The sequence below is a fragment of the Protopterus annectens genome, chromosome 3.part0 (genome assembly GCF_019279795.1).
Source record: "Protopterus annectens isolate FY-2018-M chromosome 3.part0, PAN1.0, whole genome shotgun sequence".
Taxonomy (NCBI): Eukaryota; Metazoa; Chordata; order Ceratodontiformes; family Protopteridae; genus Protopterus; species Protopterus annectens.
The window spans coordinates 1,718,235,103-1,718,257,035 of NC_056731.1; the positions used below are offsets into that span (position 1 = coordinate 1,718,235,103).

The following is a 21,933-nucleotide window of genomic DNA, read 5'->3' on the forward strand; positions in this document are numbered from 1 at the left end:
CCACTCTGTTTTTGCAGTGATGGGTGATAAGCATTTGGAAAGTAAGAAGTAAATGTTTACATGAATAGTGGATGACTGCAATGAACATAGTATGTAACAGCAGAATGAAAAAAATGTTTACTTTTATTTCCAGATAGTGAAAAGTATGTCATCACAGAACACAGATTATTTCATGGAAAGTCAGTTCCTCATTACGCTGCTGTAGAACCAGAAGGAAGTGGCCTTATGATTGCATCTGCTAAACCCTTCACAGCTATAGAAAAAGATGGGGTTCCAGTTGAAGAAAATGAAGAGCACATGGAAGAGAATGAAACAAATGGTATTTATCCCGAAATTGTTGCATCATGATACTTTTTCTTTTTCTTTATTTGACATTTTTCTTTTTTTTTTTTTTTTCTTTTTTTTTTAGTTTTTATGTTTCTTTTATCCTTTTGTGACAGGGTTAGTCCCACTAGGCTAGTAGCCTCTTTTCAGAGGAGACCCGAGGTGGTATTTATACTACTAGGGGAAATTCCATGGCCACTCTAATGTAAAAGCATTTTCCATTTTTTTCTTTGACAGCATTCTTGTTTGTGTATTGAACCCTTCCGTTCCGTCCCTGAATAGCTCATCATGTAACCTGGTAGCAGTGATCGTTTTTAGAGCATGTGGAAATGGCAGAATATGTGGCTCATGTTGGACATTTCGGAATCCCTCATGATTAGTAGCATATGTTTATTTCTGCCCTGTGGAGTGAATTTCTTGAGTATGGCTCTGTTTGTTTCACTTGTACTATTTTGAACCCCTTTTGCAAGAATTCCTGCTGCTACACTTTGAAAATAGTGTATTATTCTTCAGAGCTTCCGGTGCATCATATATGGGTTCTGTATTTAACTGCTTTTAAACATGTATATTTTTTTCTCAGGTCCTTTGCTGATAGCTAGTGGAAGTATCTTTCAGTATCGACCCAGTTACACTGTGGGACAGTTGATTTGAATGGATTTCATAGTATCGTAGTAAAGTATTAAGCTTTCGATCCAAATGGCCTTTGTAAGCCTAGCCATGCTTCCCAATAAAATTTGATAGGAATTGGTTCCCCAGGGTTGTGTAGGGATGTATATACTTTGGCATGGTTGGATGAGCATTTACAAGCTTCATTTCTCTAAGAGAGGCTTAGATGCCAGACCAGGGATATATTTACCATTCCACACCCACTGACCCAAATTTTTGTTTGAATAGTGCAGGCATGAACTCTGCATCATGTGAATTTGAAGCATGTTCTAGAGAAGGGGAGCCTCTTAAGACACATACCTATTCCCTCCAGCATGTCCTATTTATGTTGCAGGCAAAGTTTAGATCCCTGGATATGGTGGGTGACCCTGATGTTGTTCTTTTTTTTTTTTTTTTTTTTTTAATGGATGTGCAAAGAGGACCATTAGGGCTGGACAGAGGATGCCTTGTAGGCTAGGCATAGGTAGCCTCTCGGCAGGTAGTCTGCATATAATTTGTTTTCCATACTATGTATTCTTTTTGTGATGGGTCTCTGTGAATGGTCTAGTTGTTGCATATGCCTGGCCAGGTACATACCAAAAGGGGTATTGTACTCAGTTTTTGGTGTTGTGAGAGCAGAGTACAACTGAACAATGACATGCTTGGATCTACATGTCATACCTTTGCTTATAAGTTGTGCAACATGGAGTTATTTCCTTACTGCATTAGACGTATGATGTCCAAATTCCAAATCTGTTTGCTTTCCTATAACCCTGACTAAAGAGTTTACTCTTAGGGGTGTATTGTCAATATAGTAGTTTTCCTGGGTGGATATCTTTTTGAAAGATAGATTGATGCATTTTTGGCATTAAGTTTTAGGCAATGACTTTGGCATCATTTGTTAGTCTGTTTCAAGCCTTCCTGGGGGATATTTATGTATTGGGGAAATTTAGTGACTGCACCCAATTTGCAATCATCAGTGAACTTGGTCAGCCAGGGGCCCTTGATATTAGCCTTGACCTCAGAGAAGTAGATGCCAAACAGGAATGGGCCCTATCACTGAGGTACTCCACTAGTAACCGTCCTTTTTACAGAGGTAGACTTCCATATTCTAACTTGCTGGGTCCTGTGTATAATCATCTGGCTATCCAGTGGGTGACATATGGGTTTATACTTAGTTTAATGAGATTTTCTATAATGCCCAAGTGTGGTTTTGTGTCAGATGCCTTGGTCAGGTCAAGGAAGGCATTATGCACTCTATTTTTTGCTGACCTTCTTGAAGAAGTCCGCCAGGTTGAGTAGGCAAGACCTGCCCTTGGCAAACCTGAGCTGATTTGGATTGAGTGTTTATATTAACCTCTGTCATCATGTAGGATATCTATGATTATTTTATCCATAGCTTTGCATATCTGGTTAGTCAGGCTTATGGGTTGATTAAAGTGTCAGCAGCTGAAAGTAATTTTCCTGTGATCTGGAAAGCCTTTTATTTGTCAGCTAACATTCGACAACTTGCTAAATGGCTGTTCATTTGTGTTTCTGAGGTCTGCCTTTGGATGCATACTGACAGAATGGGAACTCTTCTCCTTTGTAATTGCTAATGTTTTGGCGGTATCTCCAAATATAAACTTATTTCTATGATATCTGCAACTGTTACACTTAATTATGAGAGTAATTTCTGACATTTTAGTAGCATATCCTGTGGATGAATTACTTTAGCTTCTGCAGTTCATTTATCTGGTGGTCGGTAGTAATAATGTTGTATCATGATTATTTAACTGTCATTTCATTGAACAGCAGTCTTTCATGTTATGAAAGGGCAGACTATTGATAATTTGCTTTTCATATGCATTTTGTGACATCTAAAATGCTGAACTGGCCTGCATTCTAACTCATGACTCACTATTTACTTTGCTGTTTACTTACTTTTCTGATGTTAACTGGTTGCTTGTTCCTTCCTTCTAATGCTTTATTATTTTATGCATTTCTTTACATTTTTCTTTTTTTGCTAATAAGTACCAATTTAGTTATAAACATGTTAATAAAAGATGAATGAGCTGCTGAGATAATCCCAATCCGAGAAAGTATTAAAAAATATTTCCCATCCATATACTGCAAACATCTTCTCCAGGACCTTTTGTAATGACATTAGGGTGGCCAATTTTCTACTGCTTATAATCCGTGAGAGTAAAAGTAGAAAACACCCACTCCACTAGTTCCAAGTTCCTTAGTGAGGAGCAGGAGAAAATAATTCCATTCAAACTACATTTACAGGCAGTCTGCTTAATAGTAACTTTGCGTCAAAAAGTATTATTCCTCCAAACCCATTGCAGCTTATAATGACTTTTGTGGCAGTTCGTTGTTCAGTGCCAAGTGTCTTTTGTGGTGATGTTAGTAGGTCCCTGCTCTAGTCCTGTCAAAAATTAAAGCCTTTTTCTTCAGTCCCTAAGTATATTTAAAAAAATTATCATCCACCGTGTGCAGCACCCTTTCAAAGTTTTCGGGTAGGAAAGATCATAAATTCTGAATATATAAACATTGTACATATTCACTTTTGTGTGTTTTTTAAGCTTCTAGCCTGCTCATATGTGAAAAATATTCTTTGTTCATGTGTGAAAAATATTCTTTATTGTCCACTGGAATCACTGAATGGTTGAAAAGTGTATTTCCTGTGTGCAGAAAAAAACTAGATTTTTTAGAAGTATTTTATCCATTTCAATTATAAGTTTGATTATCCTAACTACCCTAGGTCCCAGTTAGGTCGGATAATCGACTCTCTACTGTATATGTGTGCATGATTCCAATTCATCAGGGCAAACATACATTTTATCTTATTTTGCCAAGTAAAGAGACAGAACTGAAACAGCGTTAAGCTTTTTTTGTGTTGTTTTGTGTTTTAATTTTTTTTAATTTGTGCTTTTTAGTTTGCTCATGTTAGTGTTTGTTTTTTGTTAGTTAATCCTATATATTCTCTTAAGTAATATATGCTTACTCTGCCACCGTCAGATATCCTTAAAAAAAGTGAACAAACCAATTCCATCCACTGACGGCATTTTTGCACTGTCACTCTTCCTCAACCCCTTTATGATGATCCATTCCCTTTATGCCAGCAGTATATCAGGTGAAACCTGCCTGTCATTTTGAAACTCCATTGCAATTTTCCAAAAGTACAAATTTAATTTCCTTGCCACAAGATTCAGTTACCATTTACAAAGATGCTTGAGGTGCACACTTCCCTTATGTTGGAGATCACTTGGATGATAGTGTGGGGTGACCACTATACAGTGTTTGTTTCCTTATAAATAAAAGCTATCCACTTTTAATTTTAATTGGAAAGTATTTTAAAAATCTGGACAGTGGTACCAAATACTGTTTATAAATCTGTTTCACAAGGTGAACATCTTTATTACCCTTTTTTTAACTTTATTTACTTATTTGCTTGCTCTTGATGAACAGTTGATTACTAGTATAGCTGTGGCCTTTTTTTAAGGGAGACCTGAGGTGCTGTTTATACTAACTTCTTCTTCTTCTTTCGGCTTTTTCCCGGTTAAGAGTTGCCACAGTGGATCACCTTGTCCGCTCATGACTGGCAATGGAGTTTTACGGTGTTGAGTTGCCAGCCCGGCTCCCAACCTTCCACAGAAGACACACACACGCGCGCGCACAGACACACACACACACACACACACACACACACACACACACACACACACACACACACCTAGGGCCAATTGTTAGAGTGTCCAATCCACCTGTAGCATGTCTTTGGAATGTGGGAGGAAACCGGAGCGTGTTGTTTATACTAACTAAAGGTAATTAATCAGGACATTTCGAAATTCCCTTACTTTGAATTGGATTTTCTTATGTCAGTGTGCACTACAACCAGCTTAGGCAGATGGAACTCAGTTTAACATCTCATTAGAGGGGTGGTACCCTAAGAGTGCAGCACTCACCCTTGTGCTGCCCCAGATGGGAAGCACCTGGTATGACAATAGAACCTACAGTCTTCTGATTTTCCTATCATCAAAGAGCAGTGCGCTTCCTGTAATTGCAAACAGCAGATAACTTTTATATGCCCTTCTATTCAATGTTCCAGTATTCTTTACATGTGGATAGTATTCCACAACATCGACCCGATGTCCAGCCTGTATACAAAAGCTTATAGCCACTGCCGGTATGTGAGACATCACATGTAGGTCCTGACAACGTCAGCCATAAAAGGGACATCCGCACGTACCATCCTCAGAATTTTTTTGCCTCTATTCAGAAAGGTTGTTTCCTACATACGGTCTGAGGTCGGATTCTTTTTCTCCGCTTCCAGATTCAGATAAGTACCCTGATGGGGATTCTTTTTCTCTGCTTTCAGATTCAGAAAAGTACCCCATTGGGGATTTACTTTTTTGCTGCTGTCATTTGTTATTGTTCATATCATCCAGGAAGAGTAAGTGTAGGTTTGGAAGTGAAATTCCACATAAGTATAGTCATGACCTTTGCTTGCTTTGCTTGGGGCCTAGTCACGATCACCACTCCTGTTCTGTTTGCCAGGCCATTGTGTAGCCATCTGTTGGCCTTAAAAAATTTACCTTGAAAATCAGAGACTTAAACATCTGGCTAGGGATGCGTTGGAAGTTTCTGGGGGTCTGTCGGGTGAGCCGAGTTTGAAGAGGAAGGTTAGCAAGCTAAGACCTGAATCCTCTTCTGTTCCACCTGCCTCCTCCGACATTCCCCTTGAGGTTGGTGAAGACCCGGTGGTGCAGTCGGAGGTCAGGTCTGCTTCTTCAGTGGGTACCTTGGGGGAAACCATCAAAAATGTGGATCCTAGCATGTCCAAAGCTGTGTAGACATCCAGTTCATGTGATTTGGGGGAACTGCAGCTTGTTTTACTAGAAGAGTCCAGGGACACTCCTCCTCCCCCTTTGCCTAGGGATATATTGGCCGTTGGGCCAACGTCTCTCCTCTGTTGGAGAAGCCAGCTAAAAAGAAACAAAAAACAAAGCATCCTAACATCCCTTCTACTCCTCAGTCAGATTGGGATGCTTTTTCACAGGGGCTTATTAGGGCTGTGATGGCACTGAGGCCTTCAACAACTTCTGCTTCCCTCCGTATTCCAACATTCACATCTTCTCCTCTGCAGCCTTCTAAGTCTCAGGTCCCATCTAGTCATGTTTTGGTATCCCTTGTTCTTGAAAGTGATCCTGAAGACTCTTCTGATGAAGATTTCCTGGCATACTCCACCCAGATTACTTCCCCTCTGGAATATGCATCTGCTGAGGAGGAGTCTAATGGAGAGGGTTCCCCTATTGAAGAGCTTTCTTTTGGGGAAAGTATTAATAAGACGTAGTGGTGCTGCGGTAGCGTTGTCGCCTCACAGCAAGATGTTGTCGCGTTCGATTCTCAGTTAGAGCGTCTTCTGTGTAGAGGCATGCGTGAATGGGCGTGCCTTCGTTGAAGGTTGTGCGTCAGGGCTGGTAACTTGGCACGTAAAAATCCACTACCAAACATTAGCGGACCCGGAGTTCCGCTGTGGCGACCCCTAAGCCAAAAGACACAACATTAATAAGATGAGGGATTTTTTTAAATGGGATTCCACCCAGATTTCAGAGACTCAAAAACATTACTATGAGCTTCTTCAAATGGAAACCTCTGCAGTCCTGCCTGTTCTTCCTGCTTTCTTGGATGCTTTTGCTTCTATTTCTAAAAATCCTGATTCCCAAGCCCCTACTCCCAAGAGACCAGACAGATATTATAAGGTCCCAGATGACTGCAAGTTTCTTTATTAATGACCCTCTGCTGACCCAGCAGTGGTGTCTATTGCCTCAGACAAAATTTATTTGCTTATTTTTTATTTATTTTACACATTTATTGACCAGGAAAGTCCATTGTTTCAGAGACCCATTTTCAGTGGAGGCCCAGGAAGAAAAGCTGCATTTACAGTAAAACAAACAACAGATAGGTACAATTTACATTTTTATCATTGTTATTTTTATACAATTTCAATAGTAGTAGTAAGCAAATTAAGTAAAAATATACAATCAGGTTAAATGTAGGCAATGAATAATCACTTAGCAGCATTCTGATAATGTTTATCTCTGATAGGACAAAGGCTGAAAACAAAGTTATTTATATTAATATAAAATCAGTTGTGGAGTAATGAGAGTTAGTTTAAGGTTGTTAGTTAAGAATAAAGTCCAATTGTACAACAGCGACCTAGGATTCATTCTTAGGTTGAGTTAGATTTGGATCACATAGACAAGTTTGATTTTCAAGAAAGTGGTGTTAAGTAAAATAATAGTGGGGGGTGGGTTATTCCATAATTTTGCTATGGAGTAGGAATATAAACTTTGTCCTGCTCTCTTGTTGGGTTTGGACACACGAGACTGTGACTAAGGATCTTGCAGATGGGGTGGGTCCAGAGCTGCTGGGCAGGCACCGGCTTCCGAGGAAATTCTTTGCACTACCGATACTCGACACAAACAGATGACTTTTTTCGCATCTTCAGTTCTTTCTAAAACTACCGAGTTTCTAAGGCCTAGGGTATGAACTACGCCTAAAAAATCAACGACTCAAGTTCAAACACCTGCTTCCATGCCTCAATTTCAAATCCTTAAAATGGCAGAAGACCTTATCTTGCTTATTAAGGGAAGCCAGCCTACCCCTTCCAAAAGAAAATGAGACTTGTCCCCAGCAGTTTTGTCTGACCAGGAGTCCGATGACTCTGAGATTTCTGAATATGAAGACATGCAACCCTTGTCTGCTTATGAGGATTCAGATGCAGAGAGATCCATTACTTCTGCCTCTCCTCCAGAGGATTTTTCATTTGGTGAAACTCTACAGACTTTAAGGGAGCATTTCCAATGGGAGTGTCTGGACTATCCTCAGTCCAAACAGAGACTCAGGGAATTGTTAGATTTACCACAGCACAGACCTTTAGCTATTCCTCCTGCCCTGGATGTTGTGAATGATGTTTTTATGGAATCCAGTTTAACTCCTGACACCGTTCCTTCTGCTCCCAGGAAGCCTGACGGGTATTACAGAGTCCCTGACTCTCACAAATTTCTTTTCAAGAATCCTACTGTTGACCCAGAGGTCATCTCCCAAGGACCTAAAGGAATAAAAGCAACCACAGCTAAGATTCCCACCCCCTCAGACAGAGATTCCTGAGCTTTAGACAGATGGGGTAAAAAAGTATACACCTCTGCAACTCTTGCCATTAGAGCACTAAATTGTCAGTGCCACATGCTGAAATACCAACAACATACTATGGAACTCCTTAAACAAAAAATATCTACCTTTCCGGATTGTGCAGAAAATAAAGAATTACAGATTCTGCAAGCCAAGTTACTAGACACACCTTGCAATGTGGCTTTGATGCCCTAGAAGCATTCTGCAGGGCAGCAGCCATAGGTTCTGTACTTAGAAGACATGCTTGGCTTAAGGAACAGACGTTGCCAGACCATGTCAGATCAAAACTATTGGACTCACCATTGAACAAAGACAATTTATTTGGCACCAAGGCAGAAGAGGTCTTAAAAAAGATGGAAGAAAAAGCTAAATCTATACAGACAATTAAAGACTTCTTGCAGGTCCAGCCTCCGAGGTTCAGTAGGCATTGCCCCTCCAAACACTGGTCCTTTCCGGCCCCCTCAAGACCAGCTCAGACAAGACCTAGGGGAAGCAGACCCCCCAGACAGCAGTCCCAGGGAATGCAGAGATCTAAGCAATGGAGTTCCTCCACTTCAAAAACAGGGAGTGCTAAGCCACCTCCTTATGGAAAGATCTGACAATGACTTTACACCTCCACCCCTTACCTCTGCCCACCTGCTTGTGCCCCTAGGAGGGAAACTCTCCTCCCATGCCAAAAACTGGGCCTCTATCACCAACAACCGATGGGTTCTCAACATAGTGTCCCAGGGATACAAATTTTATTTTCACACTCTACTTACCCCAAAAGGGTTCCCAGATCTTCCTCCAAACCAGTGGGCAGAGGCACAAAACCAAGTCCATTCCCTGCACTCCATGAGGGCAATACAGCCTATTCCTGCAGACCAGATAGGCCAAGGTTTCTATTCCAGGCTTTTCCTGGTACCCAGAAAAGAGGGCACCTGGTACCCAATCCTCGATTTATCAATTCTAAACACCTTCCTGGTGATACCAAAATTCAAAATGCTCACCCTCTAGCAGCTTCTTCCTATGCTATCCAAGGATGCTTGGTTAGCCACCCTAGACCTGAAAGAGGCCTATCTACACATTCCAATCAGGAATTCCTCCAGGTGATATCTTAGGTTTCAGAGCAGGATCTATGCACTTTCAGTTCTCTGCGCTTCCCTTTAGCTTATCCACTGCTCCCTGAGTTTTCACAAAATGCCTGGCTCCAGCCATTGCTTTTTGCAGACCAAGGAATATTCAAATTCACCCCTCCTTAGATGACTACTTGATTCAGCCAGACAGTCAGGAAAAGCTGTTGCAGCACCTGACCTTTGTAAAGCACCTACTGACCTCCCTGGGGTACACTATAAACGAAAAGAAATCCAAACTAGTACCCACTCAAATAATTGTATTCCTGGGAGCAAGCCTGGACACAGCATCCCAGATGGCATTCCTAACTCCAGAAAAACAAGCCTATCTGACAGACTACTTCTCTCAACTAGCCACCAGAACCCAGTTATCCGCAAGGAAAATCCTGCAAGCTCTAGTGTTCATGGCATCCTGCATTCTACTCATTCCATATGCCAGACTGCAGATGAGGAAACTTCAGTGATACCTAAAAAGCCTTTAGTGTCAACACTCTCAGGACCTGGAAACTATCATACCTATGATACCCTATCTAAGGAAAAATTTTCTTTGGTGGGTAGCAGCATGCAACCACAACAAGGGTCTTCCCTTCTCACAACCCCACGCCGTCAAGACCCTAACCACAGACGCATCAGATTATGCCCGGGTTGCACACCTGAATGGTAGGTGCATTCAGGGCCATTGGAGCCCAAATCAAATGCATCTGCACATCAACCAAAAAGAGATGCTAGCTGTTCAGCACGCTTTGACAGCTTTCAGACCCCTACTGTCCCCGGTGTCTCTACTGATCAAAACAGACACCACCGCAGTGATGTGATACATCAACAAGCAGGGAGGAACTCACTCTTATCCCCTCTGCAGGCTCCCCATGACCCTTTGACACATGGCTTCAGCCATGCAAATTCACCTGCAAGCACAATTCTTGCCAGGCTCCCAAAACTCTCTGCAGACAAATTAAGCAGAAACCTCCTAGACCCACACAAGTGTAGCTAGACCACTGCACCTTCAAACTTGTCATCCAGAAATGGGGCACCCCGAAGATGGACCTCGTTACCTCCCACAACAATCACCAGCTCAGCAAATTCTGCACCAAGCAACCTCACAGCAAGGCCTGAAAAGTGGATGCCCTATCCTTCCAATGGGTAGGGGTACTACTCAAAATAAGGGAGGAAAAACCAAGAGCAATCTTGATTGCCCCAGACTGGCCACACCAGCACTGTTACCAACTGCTGCACAGTCTGTCAGCCCTGCCACCATGGCACCTACTTCAGATCCCAAATCTCCTGACCCAGCAGAATGGAGAATTCATACATCCACAATTGCAGACACCGAACATGGCAGCCTGGCTTATTCCCTGACCTCTCCTCCAGTTGCCAGTCTAAGCAAGCAAGTCCTGGATGTTGTATGTGGCCAGACACCCCAGCACTAGAAAATCCTATGCTGACAAGTGGAAAAGGTATTGCACCAGGAGCTGAAACAGCACAGCCCTCCCTACCTCTCATCCTGGATTACCTAGCAGACCTACTACACAGAGGCCTATCCTTCTCTTCTGTTAAAATGCATGCCTCTACCATCTCTGCTCATTACAGCACAGAGCCACCTCTCTTTTCTCACCCTCTCATCAAACAAGTTCGTAAGAGGGGCTAACAATTTAAGGCCACCCAGAAGAGCTCCTACCCCAGCTTGGGACCTTAACTTTGAGTTGGACAAGCTCACACTATAACCCCCTTTGAGCCTGCAGCTTCAGCAGAGTTAAAATTCTTCTGTTGGAAAACAGCCTTGCTTCTGGCCATCACTTCAGCTAGAAAAGTTTCGGAGCTAAAAGCACTCATGGCTGTAGAGCCCTTCATCATTTTTCTTGCTGACAGGGTCTCCCCTGGACTAACCCAACTTTAATGCCTAAAGTGGTGTCCAGTGTGGCTCTCAACCCATCTATTCATTTGCCCACCTTTTTCCCTAGCCCACAAAACAAGGGGAAAGGATTCTGCATTCTCTAGATGTGCACAGACAGCTCAGATTCTACCTGGATAGGACTAAATCTTTTAGGAAAACCGGCCAGTTGCTAGTCAGCTTTGCAGCAGGGGCAGAGGGGCAAGGCCATATCCAAACAAGCAATCTCCAAATGGATAGCACACTGTATCCATTTCTGCTACAAATACCATGGGAAACCGCCCCAAGGGGGTCAGGACACATTCCACCAGGGCAACCTCCACCTCTGCAGCTTTTCTCAGAGGGGTCCCTACTAGGGACATCCTGGAGGTTGCAACATGGAGTTGTGTTCATACCTTCACCAAGCATTACCACCTGCCTATCTTCTCCAAATCCAGGGCAGGCTTTGCAACCACAGTCTTGCAGGGCATCCTAGCCATCTCCTAGTCTTCTTGACTGCCTCCACCCTTTTTTTCAGCTTTGGGAATCAACCCATGTGTGATGACTGCAACAGTGAAACATGAAGAACATAGTACAGCTGTGTGCACTTACCATAAATGTAGATGTCCGAGTGTATTCACTGTTGCAGTCCTGGTTTCCCACCCTCCATCCCCCTTGTCTCTCTCTCTCTCCCTCAATCCTTACGGGGATTTTTGATATTTACTTTTTACTGGTGGTGTTCTTCCATCGTAACCTAGCTTCCTATTTGGGGGCTCCTGACATTTAGGGCAAGAAAAACTGATGTAATGGCGTCGGCTGCCTGATTTTATACCACTGACGACCTGACGTCAGTCCTGGAGTGACAACAACCGACGCAGAAATATTAAGCCTCTGGTATTCGGGCCGACTGAGGGCTATTCCTGGCAGGATAACCCAAGTGTGGTGACTGCAACAGTGAATACACTCTAACATCTACATTTATGGTAAGTGTACACAACTGTACTTTTGTATGGTTCCTGGGTTAAGGATATTAGAGACAGATTTCCAAAATTTTGGGGGGTTTTTTGGTTGGATAATTGTGTAAAGTATGTTTTTTGTCACTTTTTATTAGTTTCTTAGCGGTATTATGAAGTTATTTAAATGTAATTTAATTTTCTAGACTTTTGTTTTTATGCCATTCCTTCCAAGCCTGGTCCCTAAAAATAAGAATTTGTTTGGTAGGTTTTGTAAGCCAAGATGGGTGATTTGAATTTTGTTCTTTTATACTTTATGCGGGCTAGAGTATTTATGTTATCCAGAAAGACCGTATTAAAGTAGTTTACAGCTTCTTTTGAGGGTAATATTTTAAGTGGGTTCCAGATGTTCTTCGTGTTTCACTGTTGCAGTCATCACATTTGGGTTATCCCGGCCAGGGTAGCCCTCAGCCGGCCCGAATACCAGAGGCTTAGTATTTTTGCGTCGGTTGCTGTCGCTTCAGGACTGATGTCAGGTCATCAGTAGTATAAAGTAAGGCAGCCGATGCCATTACATCATTCTTTCTTGCCGTGGAGCCCAAAGCAGAAGCAGTTCACATGAGTGCCGGTCGGACGCTACCTGAGTTTCATCCTCCGAACTGATGCTGAAGTCTTCTAAAGTGAAGTACCCCATGGGGATCCTTTTTTCTTGCACTAACCGATGTCAGAAAAAGTTAACAATTGTCTCACCCGTGGAAAGCAAATAACACACCGAGACTTTCATTCTTACTGCGTCACTTGCTTAGGCCCAGACCACGATGTTCCCCGCTATCGTTTCTGTGCTTTGTTCAATGCCAGAACTATACATTGTCGGGCCCTTATTGTGGCTAGATATTTTTGCTTTCAGTCCTTGAATTTCGATATGGCCTTGGTAAGCCATCCGACAGCAGATCTTCCGAAAAATGTAAAGATAAAGGCAGAGACGTACCACACAGGTCCAAACCTACCAACGACTCTTCCGTTAAGCTGGTCATCAGTTTTCCGGTCCTCAGGCGCTTTTGCAGCCCCTGATGCCCGCTTCTGTGAATTCGCAGGCCTCTACAGATACCCTTTCAGAGTCCAGTATGCCGCAAAACTCTTCTTCAATTAAGAATCCTGCGGTTGTCTCTCCCTTGGATGGGTCCAGAGCCACTGAGCAGGGCTTCTGAGGAAGTCCTTCATACTACCGATTCTCGACACAAACCGACGACTTCTTTCTAGTCTAATGTTCTTTCGAAAACTACCAAGTGTCTTAGGCCCAGGTACAAATCGCACCCAAGAAACCAATGACCTAGTCTTAGGCACCTGCTTCCTTGCCTCAGTCTCAAATGCTTAAAATAGTGGAAGACCTTATCATGCTAATAAGGGGAAGCCAATTTACCCCTTCCAAAAGAAAAAAAGATCTGTCCCCTGTAGTTTTGTCTGAACAGGAGTCTGATGACTGATGGATCTGAATATGAAGGCATGCAACCCCTCTCTGCTTACGAGGATTCTGATGCAGAGGATTCCATTCCTTCAGCCTCTCCCCCCAGAAGACTTTTCCTTTGGGGAAACCCTTCATACCTTAAGGGAGCATTTCCAATGGGAATGTCAGGACTACCCTCAGTCTATAAAGAGACTCGGGGAATTCTTAGATCTTCCACAGCACAGACCCCTGGCCATTCCCCCAGTCCTGGATGTTGTGAAGGATGTTTTCCTGGAATCCAGTTTGACTCCTGACACCCTCCCTCCTGCACCCAGAAAACCAGACAAGTATTACAGAGTCCCTGACTAGCACAAATTTCTTTTTAAAAATCCTTCTGCTGACCCTGAGGTAATTTCTCAAGGGCCTAAAGGAATTAAAGAAACCTCTGCTAAGAATCCCACCCCCTCAGATAGAGATTCCCGAGCACTACACAGATATGGTAAAAAAGTATACACCTCTGCTACTATTGCTATCAGAGCACTAAATTGCCAGTTCCATATGTTAAAATTTCAGCACCATACCCTGGAACTCCTCATACAAAAAAATGTCTTCCTTTCCTGCTTGTGCAGAACCCAAAGAGTTACAAGAGTTAATGCGTTCTGCCAGTCAAGTAACTAAACACACCTTGCACCGTGGTTTTGACACCCTAGAAGCTTCTTGCAGGGCAGCGGTCATCGGTTCTGTCCTTAGAAGACATGCATGGCTTAAAGAACAGCCCTTGCCAGACCATGTTAAATCTAAATTGTTGGATGCCCCCTTGCACAAAGACAACTTATTTGGCACTAAGGCTGAAAAGGTCTTAAAAAAGATGTAAAAAAAGCAAAATCTATGCAGACAGTTAAGGACTTCTTGCAGGTCCATCCACCCAAGTTCAGCAGGCATTGTCTCTCCAAACACTGGTTCTTTCCTGCTTCCACCAGGTCAGGTAGCCCAGACCTCATGGAAGCAGACCCCCCCCCCCCAGACAACAGCCACAGGGAATGCAGAGATCTAAACAGTGGACTTCCTCCACGTCAAAAACAGGGAGTTCTAAGCCACCCCCTTATGGTAAGAGCTCACAGTGACTCTCCTCCCCCAGCACCTCCCTCTGCCCACCTTCACTTACCCCTAGGAGGAAAACTTTCCTTTCACGCAAGCACCTAGGCCACCATTAACAACAACCACAGGGTTCTCAACATAGTGTCCCAGGTATACAAATTTTATTTCCACACCCTTCCAACTCTAAAAGGGTTCCCAGATCTTCCTCCAAACCAGTGGGCAGAGGCACAAAAGCAAGTCCTTTCCTTGCTCTCTATGAGGGGAATAGAGCACGTTACTGCAGAACAGAAAGGCCAAGGTTTCTACTCCAGACTTTTTCCTTGTACCCAGAAAAGAGGGCACCTGGCACCCCATCCTTGTTCTATCCATTCTAAACACCTTCCTGGTGATACCAAAATTCAAAATGCTCACCCTCCAGCAGCTGCTACCCATGCTCTCCAAGGATGCTTGGCTAGCCACCCGAGACCTAAAAGAGGCCTACCTCCACATCCCTGTCAGGAAATCATGCAGGAAATATCTCCGTTTCAGGACTGGATCTCTGCACTTTCAGTTCTCTGCCCTTCCCTTTAGCTTATCTACTGCTTTCAGAATTTTCACAAAATGTCTGGCTCCGGCCATTGCCTTTTGCAGACAAAGGAATATCCAGATTTACCCATACTTAGACGACTGCCTAATTCAGACAGACAGCCAGGAAAAGCTGTTCAAGCACCTGGCCTTTGTAAAGTCCTTACTAACTTCCCTAGGGTACACTGTCAACAAAAAAAAATCCAAACAGGTACCCACCCAAAGGATTATATTTCTGGGAGCAAGCCTGGACACAGCATCCCAGATGGCATTCCTTACACCAGAATAGCAAACTTTCCTGACAGCCCACTTCTCTCAACTAGTCACCAGACCCCAGTTATCTGCAAGGAAAATCCTGCAAGCTCTGAGGTTCATGGCATCTTGCTTTCTACTCATTCCATATGCCAAACTGCATATGAGGAAACGTCAGTGGTACCTAAAAAGCCTTTGGTGTCAACACTCTCAAGACCTGGAGACCCTTATATCCATGATACTTTGCCTCAGAAAAGATTTTCTTTGGTGGGCAACAGCATGCTCCCACAACAGGGGACTACCTTTCTCACACCCCAGTGCCCAGACCCTCACCACAGACTGATCAGACTGTGCTTGGGGTGCACACCTGGACAGCAGGTGCATACAGGGCCAATGGAGCCAACAGCAAATCCATCTGCACATCAACCAAAAAGAGGTGGTAGCTGTCCATCACACCTTGACAGCTTTCAAGCCCCTTCTGTCCCAAGGGGCTCTCCTGATCAAAACATACAACACCACTGTAATGTGGTATATCAACAAGCAGGGAGGGACTTACTCCTACCCTCTATGCAGGCTGGCCATGACCCTTTGGCCCACAGCAGCTGCTATGCATCTCCACCTGTTAGCACAATTCCTACCAGGTTCTCAAAACTCTCAAGCATACCACTTAAGCAGAAATCTTCTGGACCCACACTAGTGGCAGCTTGACAAAAGAACTTTCACCCTAATAACTCAAAAATGGGATACCTCGAAGGTCAACCTCTTTGCCTCGCACACCAGCCATCTCAGCAAGTTCTGCACCAGGGAGCATCACTGCATGGCTTGGAAATTGTATACCCTGTTCTTCCCCTGGGTCAGTCTATTGGTCTATGCCTTTCCTCCACTACCTCTCATCCCCAGGTTACTGCTCAAAATAAAGGAGGAAAAACCAAGGACAATTTTTATTGCTCCAGACTGGCCTCGATAGCACAGGTACCCACTGCTGCTCAGCCTGTCCCCACTGCACCATGGCATCTCACTCAGATTCCAACCCTCCTGACACAGAGGGAAGGAGAATTCATGCATCCCCAATTGCAGATCCTCAGTTTGGCAGCTTGGCTTATTCCCTAACCCCCGATCAATCTGCCAACCTTAGTAAACAGGTTCTAGATGTTATATGTGAGGCCAGACCCCCTAGTACTAGAAAGTGTTCTGCTGACAAATGGAAAAGGCTCTGCACCTGGATTCAGGCTAAGGGAGCCAATATGGCACAACCCTCCCTCCTTCTCATCCTGGATTACTTAGCTGACCTGCTACACAGTGGCTCTCTTTTTCCTCTATTAAAATTCATGCCTCTGCCATCTCTGCTCATTTCCCCACTGAGCAGCCCCTTTTTTCACACCCTCTGATCAAACAGTTCTTAAGAGGGGCTAGCAACTTGAGGCCACCCAGAAGAGCAGCAACCCCAGCTTGGGACCTTAACTTTGTGTTGGAAAAAGCTCACCCTGTCCCCCTTAGAACCAACCTCTTCAGCAGAGTTAAAATTTCTCCCCTGGAAGACAGCTTTCCTTCTGGCCATCACTTCAGCCAGAAGGGTCTCCAAGCTGCAAGCAGTCATGGCTGTGGAACCCTTCATCATCTTCCATACTGACAGGGTATCCATCCGGACTAACCCATACTTCATGCCCAAGGTGGTGTCCAGTGTGGCTCTCTATCAATCCATTCATTTGCCCACCTTTTTCCCTAACCCACAGAACAAGGGGGAAAGGATCCTGCACTCCCTAGATGTGCACAAACAGCTCAGATTCTATCTAGACAGGACTAAATCCTTCCGAAAGTCTGATCAATTTCTGGTTAGCTTTGCTGCAAGGGCAGAAGGCAAAGCCATCACCAAACACACCATTTCCAAATGGATAGCACACTGTATCCATTTTTGCTACAAGCAACATGGAAAGCCTCCTCCCAAGGGGGTCAAAACCCACTCCACCAGAGCAGCCTCCACCTCTGCAGCTTTCCTCAGAGGAGTCCCCACCAGGGCCATCCTGGAGGCTGCCACCTGGACATCTGTTCACACCTTTACCAAACATTACCACCTGCCTATCTTCTCCAAATCCAGGGTAGGGTTTGCCTCTGCAGTCTTGCAGGGCATCCTAGCCAGCCTCTAGTTTCCTTGACTGCTCACCATCCATTTCCTCAGCTTTGGGAATCAACCCAAATGTGATGACTGCAACAGTGAAACACGAAGAACATAGTACAGTTGTGTACACTTACCATAACTGTAGATGTTTGAGTGTATTCACTGTTGCAGTCCTGGTTTCCCTCCCTCCACCACCCTCTTTTTTTCTTCCCTTTCTTTACAAGGGACATATTGATACTTACTTTCTACTGGTGGGGTTCTTCCACCAGAACCTGGCTCCCACTTGGGGGCTCCTGACAGGTTAGGGCAAGAAAAACTGATGTAATGGCGTTAGCTGCCTTACTTTATACTACTGATGACCTAATGTCAGTCCTGAAGCGACAGCAACCGACGCATAAATACTAAGCCTCTGGTATTCGGGCCGACTGAGGGCTACCCCTGGCAGGATAACCTAAGTGGGATGACTGCAACAGTGAATACACTCAAACATCTACATTTATGGTAAGTGTACACAACTGTACTTTTTGGGCCTTAAGTGAATTTATTAGTGTTGTTTGGGAAAAATTGGTTAAGTTTCTTGATGTTCTATTAAGTGTGGGGTTTGGGAATTTGTGTATGGCTTCTGTAATATTATACAGGTGAGTGGTCAGTCAGAATGTTTGGGAGGGTACCAGTACTGGAGTATTTATGAGCATCAGAAAAAAGGATCCAGTCCATTGTGGATTCTGGTTGCTTGTTTTGTATTCTAGTAGGGTTTGTAACAAGTTGGGTGTATTTTATATAGATTGATACTGTTATCAGGGGTGATTGGAAGTTAGGTTTTGGCATTTAATATTAGTATCGCCAATTATTATAGTTTCTTGATTTATATTATGGGTGATCAAGGATAAGAAGTCTTTGAGTGAGGGTATATTGTGTCCGGGGGGGCGGGTGTAGATTACTGCTATAAATAGTTGTTTAGTTTTGTTTATTTGCAATGATGCTAAAAGGTATTCACTGTTTCCAAAATTTGGAACAGGTTTAGGATAGGAAATGATGGTTAAGGAATTGTGGAAGATCAAGGCTACACCGCCACCTTTCTTATTTGATCTGTCATGATGAAGGATATTATAACCAGGTGGGATCATTTCAATATCCGATATTTGAGGCTTTAGCCATGTTTCAGTAACACCTATAATGTCTGGTGAGTATTGAGCGAGCCAGGCTTGAAATTCTGTTATCTTATTGCAGATGCTACGTATGTTGATAGTTGGAATAAACAGGTTGCGAGTGTTGGAAGCTGACCCAGAGAAAGGGGAGGAATTGTTATATCTGAAGTAGTTACTTCATTTGATCTGCAACCTGTGGGTAGTCGGATCCGACCTCGGATCCGAACCGGCAGCTTTCCAAGCTTCAAGATCCGAGCTCCTAGCTCCTCCCCCCTACCCATAATCCCTTACTACCAACCACATTACCCCAGATCGTTTTTTGCCGCGGCTAAAGACAGTTGCTTCCTAGTGAAGAGCTCCTGGCCTGGTGAGATTGTTCCTTTTTCTAATACTTAAAACCTAGTTTAAATTGTGTGTGTGTTGTTTTAGCGTCAAACCCACTTAAAAAAAAAAAAAAATTTTCCCTTAGTTTAAATTTGTCTCTCCCCCTCCCCCCCTTAGTGTTTGGGTGTGTGTGTGAGAGAATTATGGCTGAGTCTAAGGCTATATTTTCGAAGTGTACTGAGTGTGGCCACAAGCTCTCCCCAGCTGATGGCCACACTCGGTGTGTTTTATGTCTGGGGGCAGCACATTTGTCGGAGGCCTGCCAGATTTGTGCAGCCTTCAACCCTCGGGGCACTTAGGGACAGGAAGAACAAGCTGATCCTGGCGGGAAAACTCCCTCAGGAATCAGCTTCTTCTTCCTCTCCCAGCCGGGTCCAAGCTACTCCTGTAGCTTTGGCGCCGGTTACTCCCTTAGCTGTACCCGGGACTCAACCTCCCTTATTGGGTACTAGCTCTGTGGAGTCTGGATCTTCTTCCCACAGGGAGAAAAAGAAACATAGGGAGAGAGAGGGCCATGTTTCGAAAAGGCGGGCCAAGTCTCATCCCTCGGCTCCGCCTGAAAAGATATTGAAGTCCCCTGAGAGGGTCTCCAGATCCTTGTCCTCTCGGCTCCATTCTCCTTCCTGTTCTCCGGAGCCGGAGGAGGAGGATAGGTCTCCCTCGAGGTCTTCCAGGCGGCCTTCCCGGCCTGCTTCGACTACCTCTTCGCGGTCCACTAGAAGCATCTCCGAAGCAGACATGGATCGAATGATGCGAAGATTTTTACAGACCCAGATGCAGATGGGGATGCTCTTGCCTCCCCCCCCTTTGGGAAGGAGTGCAGCCCCCATTTTTGCCCTGATTGCTCCTTCTCCGACCCGTTATCGGGTCTCGGAGTTTTCAGATCCAGGCCCTTTCGGATCCGGGGATATGTCGGCGCCGACAGGGATAGTGTCTTCGCCGACTATACCTTCGAGCTTGTCAGATCCAAGCTCTCGGGGCCGAGGGTTGAGCATCGGATCCGAAGGAGTGGTTGTGTCTTCGGCGCCGATTGGGGCGGAGCACACCATTACTTCGGATCCGATTGCTTCGGCTCCGACCCCGATCCTTTCCTCGGAGCCGAGGAGGTTGCTTTCTCAGGCTGGTGATAGTGAATCTCCCTCGGCTTTTGAGGTGGTGGAGAGGGTACTGTCGAGGTCATCCAGCTCCCCGACTGGGCCTTTGGATCCACCTGTGCCCCCACTGTATCAGGGTCTGTCTTCGATCGTCCGTCCATCTGGACAGCCTGCCCAAAGCCTCCAGTTACTTCCTAGGGAGGAACACCACCCGGTGGACGAGCCCTCTTCGGACAGCCCCGCCGAAGAGGTGCCTCAGAAACACCAGTGCAAAAGGAGGCACCTGAACTCCCCCGAGTCCATTACCACGGATACGGATTTGGAGGATACGGAGGGTTCCCCAAGGTCACCCCCTGAGGATGTCTCATTTGGAGACATCATGGAAATGTTGCGTATAAGAGGGGGGGTGGTCTGCCCAAAAGCCCTCCCTGGACGAGTCCGTATTTCTGGAGGCCTTTGAGGCAGGCCCATCTATCTCCTGGGTGTCCCCCTCAGCCGACCCCTTGGTGGACCTAATTACCACCAGGGCTTGGAAGGAGCCCGACACCGTGGAGCCTATCCCTAGATGCCCGGATAAGGTCCTCAGCCCTCCCTCTGATAGACCTTCTTGGTCCAAAGGCACGCCCGTTGATGCTATGTTGGTGGCGGCTGCCACTGAGAAAGAACTTGCCCAAGAAAGTTCTTCGGTCCATCCGCCGGACAAGGAGTCCCGGGCTTTGGACCGTATTGGGAAGCGGATGTTTGCTTCAGCAACCTTTGCCATAAGGTCGCTGAACTACATGGCACACACTATCAGGCTACAGCGTGACTTAATTAAAGAATACGCTGCAGCCCCTCCAGAGTCCATGTCGGTCCCAGACAAAAAGGTTTTTGAGACTCGAATGGCCACTCTAAAGTCCATATCAAATACATCTATGCGGCTTCTTTCCCATGCCATGGAAGGAGCCGCTAGAGCTAGCGGAGCGGGAGTAGTCTTGCGATGGCACTCCTGGCTCCGCCTTTGCGACTTCACGGATCCCTTTAAGGCATCCTTCGCGAACGCCCCTTACGATGCTTCAGCCTTATTTGGCTCATCGGTTCGTGACACGCTAGTCCAAAGCGAAAAGGATGGGAAGACACTGTCGGCCATCGGAGTCCGCTTCTCTAACCCCCAAAGATCCTTCTCTAGAAATCAGAGGGGGCAAAAGAAGCTGTGGTTCCGTAAATCTCAGCAATCCCATCCTGCTGCGGACAGCTCGTCCTTTAGAGGCAGAGGAGGACAAGGTGGACGCCGGCCCAGAGGCAGAGGGGGCCCGCGTAACTTCGGGTCTAGAGAACCTTTCTCGGAGGGACCCGCGCAACAGCCCTGAGGGCTTGCCCGACTGTCCCTCTCTGGAGGCAGTCAGGGGGCGACTGTCGGAGCACCTATCAAATTGGGAGTCCATTACAAACGATCGATGGGTGCTCCGGATAATATCCAGAGGTTACACGATACCATTCTTGCAACCCCCCCCCCCAAACCCAAACATCTCCCCGATGTTCCACCTCATCAAAGGGAGTCCGCAACTCAAGAAATTTCGAAGTTGCTAAGAAAAAGAGCCATCCAGCCCGTCCCCCCAGATCAGTCCGGGTCAGGCTATTACTCCAGGTTCTTCTTGGTGCCAAAGAAAACGGGGGACCTCAGACCCATTCTAGACCTTTCGTCCCTGAACCTGTTCATACCCAAGGAAAAGTTCCGGATGGTCACCCTCCAATCTATTCTCCCCCTTCTGCA

The 21,933-nt window shown here is 45.2% G+C and overlaps 1 protein-coding gene across 1 annotated transcript in view; it reads left to right on the forward strand.

Annotated features, from left to right (window-relative positions):
- NUDCD1 (NudC domain containing 1) overlaps nt 1-21,933 on the forward strand; it is a 1,696,974-nt gene that overhangs the window by 949,840 nt on the left and 725,201 nt on the right. The window contains exon 5 of the mRNA XM_044065757.1: nt 134-319. Coding sequence (XP_043921692.1) covers nt 134-319 — 186 coding nt within the window. The remainder of the gene's footprint in view (nt 1-133; nt 320-21,933) is intronic.